The sequence below is a fragment of the Aotus nancymaae genome, unplaced genomic scaffold, assembly GCF_030222135.1.
Source record: "Aotus nancymaae isolate 86718 unplaced genomic scaffold, 86718_ANA_hifiasm-v0.15.2.pri h1tg000014l, whole genome shotgun sequence".
Classification (NCBI taxonomy): Eukaryota; Metazoa; Chordata; class Mammalia; order Primates; family Aotidae; genus Aotus; species Aotus nancymaae.
This window is the reverse complement of record NW_026988425.1, coordinates 36,086,453-36,100,213: the sequence shown is the minus strand read 5'-3', so window position 1 is coordinate 36,100,213 and position 13,761 is coordinate 36,086,453. Positions and strand designations below refer to the sequence as shown.

General features: G+C 33.5%; 1 protein-coding gene across 5 annotated transcripts in view; it reads right to left on the bottom strand.

Annotated features, from left to right (window-relative positions):
* Nucleotides 1–13,761, bottom strand: part of NIPBL (NIPBL cohesin loading factor) — a 207,565-nt gene that overhangs the window by 73,267 nt on the left and 120,537 nt on the right. For 4 of the 5 annotated variants that reach the window (XM_012459994.3, XM_064375929.1, XM_012459996.3 and 1 more), the window contains 4 exons: nucleotides 5,613–5,795; nucleotides 564–761; nucleotides 253–324; nucleotides 69–158 (listed from right to left, as the gene is read on the bottom strand). In XM_012459994.3, coding sequence (XP_012315417.2) covers nucleotides 69–158; nucleotides 253–324; nucleotides 564–761; nucleotides 5,613–5,795 — 543 coding nt within the window. The remainder of the gene's footprint in view (nucleotides 1–68; nucleotides 159–252; nucleotides 325–563; nucleotides 762–5,612; nucleotides 5,796–13,761) is intronic. The other variant, XM_012459995.3, reaches the window with a different exon arrangement.

Sequence of the window (13,761 nt, the reverse complement as noted above, 5' to 3'; positions counted from 1 at the left end):
CCTCTAGAGTAACTGACAGAAAGCTAGACATTTAGATTAGGGATAAATGTATTTTAAGTTGATTTTACCAAATGCAGTAAAATCCATATCTTCCAAATTATCCAAAATATTCTCTATTGAGGCTGTGAATCTCTTAAAAGTTGAAGAGTCCATCATTTCTGCAAGAGAGAAAAATACATTCATCATTCTCACATTCCAAGTAGACATGTGAAGCTGATGAATAAAGACAAATTAAATTAACTCAAATGTTACCTTCAGGTGTTAGTTTTGGTTCATATGCTTTCCTTTTCTTCTGTTTTTCTTTTTTCTTCATTTTCCTAGCAACTAAAATGAACAAAAAGAAGGACTGAAATGTAGGAATGACAACTTAAAATATTTCCATTTTTGTTTCTAGTTTTTTTTCCTGAATGTTAAAGACTTAAACTAATAATCACTGCGCATAGAAACTAAATATATTTTTGTCTTAATTGAAAAGTAGTTGTTAATTAGCTCATAAAAAAACATAAAATATCCCTAAATTTAAATTGGTTTATGTAAGAAATCCGTTGACACTGATGAATTACCCTCACTAAGGCTGGGAGGAGGAGAATAATCTTCCATGTCAGAATCTGACGGACTCCGGTTTCGATAACGACCACCACCTGAACTCCTTCTTCCTTCATGAGAGTGGCCACTTCTCCTATGATCCCCAGAGCTTCTTCTGTCACGCTCTTCATATTCCCAAGCTTTATCATCATCTTTTTTATGTCGTTTCCTAGAGGCTAGAAGCAAATCCCCATGACAAATAATTTACCTCATTTAAAAAGATGATTAAAACTTGTACTTTACAAATGAACCATATGGGAAAAAAAAAATCTTCATTCCATAGGGTCTAGGAAATTCAGAGTGATTTTGTCTATCCAGAAGTTTAAGTTATGATACAGAAAGAGTATCATTAATTTTAGCAGCATCTACCCAGATTTAAAGATCTTTAAGCAAACTCAGTATTTATTGCTAATAAATACAGATAGGAAGGTTCTTGGAATTAAACTATGGTGTTCAATTCAATGACAGTTATTCAGTAAGTCAATAAAGGTTATATCTAAACTTCAAGATTAATTAAGGCTTTGTAAAACAAACTTTATTTAGGAATTGGATGAAAAACAGAACCACCTTAAAGCACTTAGATTACTGATGGGGAGTAGGGTTTGGAGGAAGTCAGCTTTTGAGAAAGTGTTACAGAACATAGTAACCATGTATACCATCAAGTAATAGCTAAGTTATACCCACAACTTAGCGATAAATTCCATAAGCACTGGGGACCTAACATGATAAGCCTACAGAGATAGAATAAACCTATACGGTTGTAAATACTCACATATTGAATTCAGTTCTCCAACAAAGGCTTGCTTAAACCCATGAAAAGTTTCTAAGCTTATGCATGCTTCATAAGCATGATTATATATGTTACCTTCAATCCTTCCCCCATCCTTCCAGAGGTCTAAGCATTCTGCTAAAATCACCCGTACTGACAGGAGCCTCTAGGCAGACCTGGCAAACAGATTTCATCTGACACATCAACTCTGATCAACTGGCAATAGCTGCCTAGAACATTATGTTGAAAATAACTCTGAGCCTTGAGAAAGCATCATAGTTCAGCAAGAAAGACTGATTACAAATGTCTGCAGTAAGAGCTGGAGGGCAGCATAAGTGACAAATATTTACCATTTCTGTTCTAGTATGTAGTAAGTACCACCAAGTTAAAATCAGGGTAGACAAGTGATGTGTCCTACCTTGAGATCACATACTGGTTGTTGTTGTGACCACTTGTTGCTGACAATGATAAACTTTCTAGTCTGTTATTTCACCAGCAACTGCTCTTTTCTGAATCCCTAACTATGTTTAAATACACAAATACTTAAGACAAATGTATTGCCTAAGTCCCCTACTTGGCTCAGATGTAAGGATGCTAACCTCTGGCCCAGGCACTGTATGCTTGTGCCAGTGTCTTCATGTGTGGGTAATAATGTCTATACTTTGGCTAATCTTATCCTTAAATGTTGCCCTAAGTAGTCCTATTCAAGTATCTAGTTTGGTTTCTGGTTCTGGACTCTTCTATCCAATCTATGGGCAACATGGCAGGAAAAGGTCATTTTGCTGCTGCTTCTTTATAGTTACAGGGTTGGCATAGCAAAAAGGTTCATATAAAGGACAAATGTAAATGAATATATTTAAATATCTGAGATTTTCTTCATAATTAGGTATACATTTGGTTATGAGGTATGTGAGGAGAGACAGGACTGTTTCTCTTTTATGACTACAGTATTCTCTAGTACATTCCTTTAATGACAGCCTGTTTCATATACTAATATAAGTAGGGTGTGTGTGTGTATTTATGACGGAGAAACAGGTCATTTTGATATAGAATTCCTTAAATGTTTTTTTCACAAGAACTGAAATGCCTAAATTACAAGGGATGACAACTAATAAGCAAATTTCTTCAGAAAGTGCTATTTTCTTCAGGGAGCAGAAAAGGGGTTTTGCTATGTTGCTCAGGCTGGTCTCAAACTCCTGGGCTCAAACAATCCTCCCACCTCAGCCTCCCAAAGTGTTGGGATTACAGGCATGAGCTACGACACCAGAAATTAGTATTTTACAACCTCAAATATGACCTACTTTTGTCTTTGTACATTTTAATTAATTTCATAACAAATCCATTTCAAGCATTCAATCCTATGAGTAGAAAATGCTTGATAAATCTTATAGTGGTTTGTAATTACATAGAATATGCTGTACTGGTGTTAACTATCCATAGATCTTGTAAATATTTATTTCACATTCATCAAATTTTAGACAATTTGGATAAAAATGGGGTAACAAATTAAAAAAAAAACTTCCATAACACATTGTGTTATAACAAGGTTATTAGGATACCAACTCATTGTGGCTAGCTTATTCTTTCTCCATTTCTTTCATTACCTTGGAATAAGCATGGGAGGGGAAAGGACTCAAAAGAGAGGCATGTAAAATATGACTTGGGTGTTTTCTATCCTCTTTCCAAATTTCACCTATATATCTCTTGAGCTTCTTACATCGCCCCCTCCGTCTTCCCCAGGCACCCGGTAACCTTATACTTGTGCAATGGCCATCCAAATCTGTGTAGACCAACTTTCAAAATTATCCTTCAACATTTTCCCCTAACTTCCAACAAAACTATTTCCTTGGTTTTAGATTTCAGAAATCAATCTAATTAAACTGCTAAGTTTCAAAAAGTCTCTCTCTTTCAAAGTAGCACAATGCATGCCACTTACATTCTCATGATAGTTTCAATTTTGTATTGTGCTTTATTTTCACTATACTATTTTTGTTGTGGTGTAACAAATTTTTTTTTTTTTTGAGGGAGTCTTGCTCTGTCACCCAGGCTGGAGGGCAGTGGCGTGATCTTGGCTCACTGTAACCTCCGCCTCCCAGGTTCAAGCGATTCTCCTGCCTCAGCCTCTCAAGTAGCTGGGACTACAGGTACATGCCACCACGCCTGGCTAATTTTTTGTATTTTTTAGTAGAGACGGGGTTTCACCATGTTAGCTAGGATGGTCTCGTTTTCCTGACTCAAGTGATCTACCCGCCTCAGTTTCCCAAAGTGCTGAGATTACAGGCGTGAGCCACCATGCCTGGCTGACGATTTGGTTGTTTATGTGAACAACCATTTGGACTTCTTTCACTACTCAAATCAGTGGCTCCAGTGTCCACTTTTCTATAGTTAGAAATACTTGTATAGAAATAAGTGAACAAAAACAGGAAGCTACTCTGACAGCTCTTTAAAAATCTAGAGAAACATTCCTTTTTCCTAGCAGTGGTTGAAGCTCAGGTTCTTTAAAGTATTACCTTTCAACATAGTTGGGCATAGATAGAACAGGATCCTTGGCTTTATGATGTAGCGATGTGCCTCCATAAGATGAGATAATAGCTTTCATGATAGAGAGCAATGAAAAGAATGGTTGGCTGCATTGGTGACAAACATGAGGCATGTATGGCTATACTCTCCACTATTTTACGCTTGGTAGACATTGCTGATTATGTTATCCTTTCCACTTAACTGTGAGACAGCTTCAGAAATCTTTTCAACTTAGTAACGCAGGTAGCCACTATTAGTCAACTGGATTTGAAACGTTCTTTGAAATCAAACTGCAATTTAGGGACTCCTCCTTCTCAGCTATTCTAGCTATGGCTGATATGTTTATTAGAGGGAAAGAGGCAGAGTGATAAGGCATGTATATTATGTTTCTTTTCTCACCTTCCAGAGCTAACCATGTCCCCATATGACCAAAATGTTTGATTGTAATAAAAAAATTAACTTTAGCCATTTTAATATACTGCGTGTCAATACATTTCATAATACAAATTATAACAATTATACATGATTAAATGTTGATTAAGTTTGCTATATATTTTATTTCGATTTTAAAACTTTGTTCAGATTTGTTCAGTATTCATAGTCTACTGTTCATAGCTCAAGAGCTCACAATTTTTAAAAAAATCAGTAAATTAACATTAAAAACTTTGGAGGAGGTGAAGGGCTTCCATCAGCAATATACATTTAAAAATGGCAGCATGCATCTGTCCTTCCTGCCCTTGCTTGTCACACCTCAATCTATGGACACTAGGTGGAAAAGGTAGAACATTGGTGGTCTTCCCACTTCTTTTGGTCATTATGACTAAGTCAGTTGGCACACAAGTGAAGATCTCCCATAGTCTGTTTCCACTGAATGCCGTTTAAGTCAAACAAGGTTGCTGACCCCTCTTGGCTAGGCTCAATTCTCTTGCTCCAGAAGAAGGAAGATAGGGATAAAAGAGAAGAACTTTTTCAGTGGACCAGTAGGAAGACAGGCGAGGTATAGCAAGTCTAGTGCAAAGACAGGTGATCACAGTGTTGTAGAGAGGTAGCTGTGTAGTGAAGAAGCCAGCTCTGGAAAACAGTGAAACAAGGGAGGAATTCCAGGACACAGCTGGGCAAAAAGGAGAAGCCAGGTCCAAACCACAGAGATAATCTGCAATGTGGCTAATCCATTCATAATTTAGTGATAGTATGGTTTTAAATATTTCTTCATCTGGCTATCTCCTACGTGTCCTTCAAGACTCAACTCAAGTGTCACCTCTTCCAGTAAGCATTCCCTGAGCCCCCACTCTGATTTAGATGCCAATCCAATGTGTTCCCATAGCACCTTGGATTTACTGTTATCACTGTACTTTTATCAGCGTACTGCAACTATTTATTTACATACTTCCCCCATTAGACTGAAGGCTCTTTGAAGACAGGGGCCATATCTTATTTGTATTTTTACTCTCAGTGTCTAGCATATAATAGGAGCTCAATAAATGTTTGCCGAATGCATATAGACACATACCTACCTGTGTTTTTAAACTAATTGTAGCTCATTTAATATTTTTTTCTTGGTGCCAACTGATCTCATCTTTCACTCATTTTTAAAGTATAGAGAAAAAAACTTACTATACTGTGTTATTAAGAATTAAGGTGACTGTGCTCTTGCTAAACCCCCAAATTATAAATAAGATAAACACATCAATTTGCTTTTAAATTCTAAAATAATAACAGAGGGTTCTGTGATACTTACATTCAAAAGCTTCATCACTATCATTATCTTCATCTGAACTGAATTCAGCATATTTTGGCTTTTCATTAACTGTGCTACGCTTGCGTTTGTTCATTTTCACACGTTCACAAAGTGGCATGGTAGACTCAATTTCTGCCAGGAGTTCAGGGGGCAATTCTTTTAACACTGATTGATCTATACTACCTATTAATGAAAGGTAAACAAAAAAAATGTAAATCTGAAGACAGAAAAAATTTTAACTAAATCAGCACAATAAAAATAAAATACTAGTATTTGTTTTCTAAGTCACCTTATTTTAATAAAACACAACTATAATACTCTTAACCCTAAAGTGACAATATTATTTAACATACATGTGTGTACATATATATAAAATTATGTAACAACTTTAAAAACATGACACCATCATAAAAATGAAGGGTAATTATATCATCAATTTTTGATATAATGCCTTCAATTTGTCTGCATTGACTAAAAACTTTCTGAACTAGAGATTCACTGACATTAACAAATAGATTTGTGGTAAGAGGTACATTTCACATTCTTGGTTGTACACTGACTTTGTTTTGTGTAGGTATGCAGTAGTCTGAATCTAATGTTACAATGCGAAGTGTTGGAAGACACTTACCACTCCTCCTCCTTCTCTATGATCTTGGCAGTTGTGTATGGTGGCTGGGACAAGAGCTTTACATATGTTTTTACCTATCCCTGTCTATTTGAGGGCATGGTAATGCCTTTAGCATTATGGAGAACTTCTTCAAAAAGACAAATCAATATATACATTTTAACTGAAGACAAGAGAAACATGTAACATAGGATAAACAAACAACAAATATTTTAAAATATAAATGTCTGTAACTGAAAAGTACATTTCAAGTACTTTTAGAAAATTCAAGTTCGTATCTTCCCATGAAAGAGTCAAGACAATAAAAAATATTACAATAAGAGCCATTATACTACTTAATCCTAAACACACACACACACACACACACACACACACACACACAGAGTTCTTATGAAGAAGTAAATTGTGACTATCTTCTTGATGATTAAAAAATAAAGTAGAAGTAGCATAAGCTACTTCTTATAATTTGTCTTTAATGACTACTGAAGATGGCAATTTTAGCTTCCTTTAGTTACTTTGAGTGGAAGTATAAAAAGAAAAATCTTACCTGATAAATTTTATGAATTGGGAGCAAAAAGTACCTTTGTGGTTTATGGCAGGAAATATTAGTAACTTAAAATCAACATTAACACTATCTTTTATAACATGCAAATAATAGTGTTTATGTAAAGAATAAAAATTCATCATGACAGAAAAATAGCTATCAAGAATATTAAGAAAATAAAATCAAATAATTCAAGATAGAGATATAAAATATTAATCTTAATGAAATAACCCTTTTTTTATTCTTCTGAAACTTTTATTCAGTATCACAAAGGAATTATTTCAGTAACTTTCAGGTTTCTGTTCTTCTGAGGACATGCAAAGCAACAATTTTACCCAACAAACATGCAATACTCATGACTGGTAATATCCCAAAGACTTCATTGCTAAGAATTTTAATTAATGTTGAGTTTAACTTCTGTGTCATTTTGAAATCAAGTAATGTTTCTCTGTATTGGCTTTCTTAATTTAACTAGTTAAATTTTATCAGTGAGGGCCATTTTCTTTTTAGAATATTGGTAGAAGTAAAAGAAGTCAACTTCAGCTTTGCATTGCGTTATCTTCAGCCCCAAACTGAACACATTCTGTAACTCATAGTCTTTGAATATCTCTACTTCACTATGTATCTTTTTGATGGAAGATCATGTTTTAGAGTATACATCTTCCTTTTTCCACATGATCTACACAACACTGAGCACATATATACAGATGGTCAACAGATGTTTCTTCATTGCCTAACTCTGTGGTTCACAATTTCTTATGTTCACTTACAGATCTACTTCCTGGATAGTTCCTGAATTGCTATATTTGATAGACAAGTGAGTACATTTCCAAAATTTTTAAGAACAGAAAAATTTTTTGCAGCATTTGAAACATTACAATCTTTATGGGTTTACAAATACAGAGAGCCCAAAGTACTTGGCCTTTCATCCATCACAGGATTTTTTTTTAAAGCAAATGTACCTAAGTGATTATTTTGCTTAGATTAAATTCACATCACAGACATACTGACTTGATACTAATATCCCAGAATTAATATTTTCCTGCAGATAAACACATGATAATCAAAGGTTAAAACATGTATTACTTCTTATACTCTCTCTACAATGGGTTATTATGATCCCAGAGCAGAGAAAAAGATCTCTGCTCTTTTTCTTTTTAAACAAATTCCTCACAATAGCCAAACACAGACGACCTGTGCCTTATATCCAATAAAGCAGGTATCAACATTTATTAATGGTAGTTTACCCTTTCTTATTCCCTACATTAACAAGAATACTATCAATTAAGATCTCAACTATTCTCTAGATCATTTTAACCTCTGTAAAACTTTGAAAGTTTAAACAATATAATTCAAAGGCCAAATGTTTTATTTCTGAAGATGACCCAACTTAAAAAAAAAATTCAAGAATCAATGTCTTGACATGTATCATCCTCCAAAAGTGGACAGTTTCATTTTGAACAGAACTGCCTCTATTCCACAGGTTTCATACATTTTCTGAATTAATCACATCCTTTCTTCCATTTCACAAAGCACTTTATAAATGGACTCTGCCAGGTACCTTGATTACAAAGATAAGAAATAAAATGCTTGACTGTCCTATATTCAGGCCTGGGATCTTTAATATGACATCAAGGATCTGAATAAACCAGCCACCTGGAGGCTCAAATGGTAGGATCGCTTGAGCTCAGGAGTTTGAGGTTGCAGTGAGCTATATTAGCACCATTGTACTCCAGCCTGGACAAGAGAATGAGACCCTGTCTTTAAAAAAAAAAAACAACAGGATCCTGATCTGGATAACTAACTCAGTTTAACAGAAATGAATAAATAGAAAGTACTTAAAATTATCTGTATAACACACTTGGTTATGTTATTTGCCCTGAATTAGTTAACAATCCATTAAACATAATCTCTTGCTATCTCTTAACATAAGATGTATTTTAGGGATTGATGATTTTAGAGATGATTGTTGCTTGCCAAATTATTTGTTTCTAAAAACTTCATATTACTAGTGCTTTATGATCATCTCTCACCTAATTTCTTGTCCTAACTACTTTATTCTTTAAATCAGACATTGGAATTTCCATAAAACTTAACATTATTGGCTTGATGAATATTGTCATTTAGTCAGAATTTTGTGAGATATCAAATTTTCAGCTTCTGTTCATATATTCCATTAAAAACAGTACACACTATACTCTAGCTTTAATATGGCTAAGGAATACATTTACTACTAGATATGCTACATTTAAGCAATCTTTGATTTCTAGTATAAATCACTCAAATTAGCACTTGCCAGATTATTAAAACCAGAAATCATCAAAAGACTTAAAGTCCCAAAGAATCATTGATTTGATAACAATGTGTTTTATTTTCTTTTTAAAACAGGAAAACAACTCTGAGATAGAAATAAATCACCTAAACTAATAAAATCTTTGGGACTGAAGCTTTGGTCAATGGAAACAGGTCATGTTCAGAAACAAAACTAAAAACCTCACCTAAACCTCCAAATTTGATAAATCCTAAAAAACAAAAAAAACAAAAAAACAAAAACACTTGAGCAGGCATAATGTAACAGTTCAGTGACAATTCTTCCACTAACCTACTCATATAACACAGAAGCACCAAATGGATCTTTAACTTCAGTTAGAGGTAAGCAGGGGCAAAAAGAAACAAAATTTCAATATTGCATGTAAATGACAATTTACTACTCATTATGTAAATGACAACTGACAACTTATTACTCATTACAAAAAAGTAGGATTCAAATGATTCTTTCCTTGATATGTATACACAGCAAGAAAGATAAATTGTGGCAGTAATATCTTTAAATATACACTGAATATAAAGTACTGATACATAAAAACATGTTTTCAATAATTACTTTTTTCATTAGACAAAATTGAATGACTATACATTCCTTTATATGAAAAAAATCAGACAGACTTTAGCTTTTACCCTAACAATATTCATTTTGGTCTTTATAAATGCATAAAGTAGAAGGGAAATTGGTTTATTTATTTTAAAAGTGAATGAACCAAGCTTTGAAAGGTTAAGGCTTATTCAAGGTTTTGATTTCAGTGCTCTTTTGTACTGTAATTTATAATAAGTTTAAAAGAGAATTTTCAAAAGTTGATACATTAGAAGCCAGAGAATGCTAACATTTGTATAGGCAAGACAGGGGGATCCATATTTAAAAACCCATTTTATCTGTGTTATAATACTAGTAGGTATTCATACTCTTAATTTCGCATCAGGCCCTTGTAGGAAAGGGCAGGTTCTCTCAGAATTAGTATTTGCTAGCTCTTCAGCTGTCAATCTTATACCTATTTCTACAGACAGAAGAACCCAATAGAAACTATGTTTTTGGGCTGGCTTAAGAGATGGAATGGAAAGGAGAGAGAACACCTCCAGCAAACTTTAATTTTTATTTAAAAACTTCTAGTTAATGCATTTCTTTTAAGCAATATTTGTATGAACATTCTATTAAGCATAATTTGGAACAAAATTTCTACAAATGGAAATCCTGGGTACAAATTTTCAAAATACCGCTCTAAAATCATAATAAGAGCTAGGTACAGATTATGCCAACTTCTGTAATAAACTTTCTCCAAACATTTCCTAAACATATCACTGATATAAATGTCTTTTTAGAAACGGAAAATCTGAGTTTAGAAAGATATTTTATAAAACTGTGCAAATGAAACAAAATAAATTTCCACTGCAGCATCATTAAATATTATTCAATATTAGAATTTACTTTAAAGAAAATACACTGAAAATTGCTCAGTTTAGGAATTAATAAACTATGCTATAAATCCACTCTCAGAAACAATACTTTCAAACTTACAGAAGTTGAGGGTCCTAAACACAATCTAACTAGACTGGTTCAGTGCTAAGTAAAAGGCAACCAGCTGATAGTGATCAGCATTTAGTAGTGTAACTATAACAGTAGATAACTGAAGTGAGATAACTGTCACTAGTAAGGTCTGCAATCATTAATTCATCAAGTGGGCAATAGAGACTAATCACTATTGACTATTAAAGCTGCTAGATACATTCCCAGTGAAGACTACTTTCAGAAACTGCTTTACTCTTCAGTTTAAAGGATGATGTCAAATAACAAATAATACGGATATTTCTTGAAAACACTGAGTCTACGTAATGGAGAATAATACACGAGTTGGAAAGAAGTAGGAGGAGAGAGCAGAAAAAATGGTTTCTTTAGACATAAAGTTATTTTGAGACACTCTGGAGTTTAAAAGAAAAAACCCAAAACAAAATAAAATATGTTTGTTTGTAATTACTGATACTAAGCTGTTAATAACACTGAAGGCTGAAGGCACGTGTTAGTTGAAGATTATTATGCCAATCTTTTTTTTTTTTTTTTTTTTTTTCCTTGAAACGGAGTCTCGCTCTGTTACCCAGGCTGGAGTGCGGTGGCGCGATCTTGGCTTACTGTAACCTCCGCCTCCCGGGTTCAAGCAATTCTCCTGCGTCAGCCTCCGGAGTAGCTGGGACTATTAAACATCTACCACCACACCCAGCAAATTTTTGTATTTTCAGTAGGGGTGGGGTTTCACCATGTTGGCCAGGCTGCTGCTCTCTAACTCCTGACCTCAAATGATCCACACACCTCGGCCTCCCACAGTGCTGAGAGATTATGCCAATCTTAAAGGATCTCATAACTTTATTAATTTGGAGACACTGTACATTATGGTAATATTCTAATAAAATTTTTAACAATAAAATATTTTTTGGCATTTAATATACTGAAGTATATTTTAGAAGATATTTGAAGAACTTAAAAAGAATTCTACAAAGGTTATGTTGCCTGACTGCCCTCTTCACCCCTTCCAGACAAGGAATAAACAAGGTGATGGAAAGATAGGGAAGCTGACAAAGCAGGATAAGAATGGGAATAATATTAATCCCATCTTGTAACCACTGTAAATCAAAATAAGTATGACAGGAAAATTAAACACATATTACTATAAGCAGGTATTCTTTGGATCTTAACAAAAAACTAGGTAGTTGACAGGGTGAAGAAAGTTATTACAATGCTTAGGAAGCAGGAACTTGAAAAATAAGTAGCTCCTAAGCTAGGTTGTATTAATGGGAACATAGAAGATGACTATCTAATACTAATCTGCATACAAAAGCTTTTCCTGAAAATGGTGGCAACATCATATCCATTCAATAAGGCATTAAATATGATTTTATTATCTATGAAATATTTTGTTAGGTACCAGGGATATAAACATATTGCCACAGAAATCAAATCAAATGTAACAATGCCACTTTACATTTAACATGCTCGTACAAAAGACAAAAATAAGTAATCTAAATTAGGAGTAACAAATCTATACCTCTATCACACATTCAAAATTTATCAGCTTAAAATATATCCTAAAGAATGAGTATTTTCTATATGAACATTGGGAAAGACATTTAAAAGACGGAAATCTATGGCTCTTCAATTTTGGCCCTAGGAACCAACCATAAAAGTATCCCAGCAATATTCAGACTACTTCCTTTGCTTAAAAAATCATCAACACATCAAAATGTGATTTTCTGCAAATCTCCAAAGAAAATTCCAATCTATACTACACAGGGTCAGTAATCTACAACTGTGCTTCATTCATATACATGCAATTTTTAAAAATCCACAACTACCCAACTCTGCTATTGTAAACTGAGCAGCAAAAATCTAAAATAAAACTAAAATTAGAACATTATTAAAAAAAAGATATGGGTCCTAGGACATAAATAAATTAAGCCAAAAGAGGGCTAAAACATGGCATCCTGAAATGAATCTAAGCACTAAAATAATATTTTTTGATGAAAAGAACTGTTATTATAATTGCAGATACATTAATATAAGTGTATATATACATAAATATGCACATGTACACATACACACACATCATTCTAATAGGCAGACACCCAGAGAGCTTACTTATATACTAACGTGACCATATCAGGTATATACATTTGCATTAAAAGTATACTATCAGAAATGCATTTTAGTGCTAAAAACATATTCATAGGCAATGATACTATTACACGTGAAAAAAATCAGGTGAAATAATATAGTAATTACTAACTAAAAGCTATATTCACTTCTGGATGTTCTTTAAGCAGTTGTAAAAGACTATTTGTTAGAACAAGAGTTTAGAAAGCAAGGCTAGTGTAAGCTGAGAGGGGAGGGAGAGAAAGATGGTCCAGATCAAAGGAACAAGAGGGTACCACTTTCCATCTTTCACCTGACTCTTCTAAAATAGTATAGCCATATTCTTTAGTTTATAAATATAAGCTACTCCCAAACTTTCACTGAAAAATTTTAAAGAAAATCTTTACCTAAAAGAAAACAAATCTGGTGCTAACCCCCACATTCTACAACCTCTTTTATATTAATAAGTAATTCTATAAAGGCATATTAAAGTTAAGTAAAAAAGGCCACTTATTAAGGCTGAAGTCTTAATTCATTTTTTTGTAAGGCTAATTGCCATAATTTAAAAATTAAAAGCTTCACTAAAAGAACACAAATATTAGCGACTCAGAAGGCAATCTTTTTTCATTTTTGTAAGACAAAATGAAATAAACAGTGAAAAAATGAATGTTGACGAAGACCAAACATATTATAACAACAGATTAGCCACAAGTTATTCTTTGAATAAAGAGTTCTTTATAATACTAACATGTTTTCAAAGAGCTTTTCTTGGTAGACAAGCTACAACAGCATGTTATGAAAATAATAACCACATACTTTTTATATCTCCTAATACACTGCAGTGCTATACAATATAACTTTCTGCAGTGACGCAAATGTTTTGTTTTGTCCCATATGGTAGCCAATAGCCACATATGACTATTGATGAATGAACTTCCACATTTTAATTAATTTAAATTTAAATAGCCAAAAAAGGGTACCATCTTGGTCAATGCAATTCTAGATTTCATATACTTGGTTATAAGCA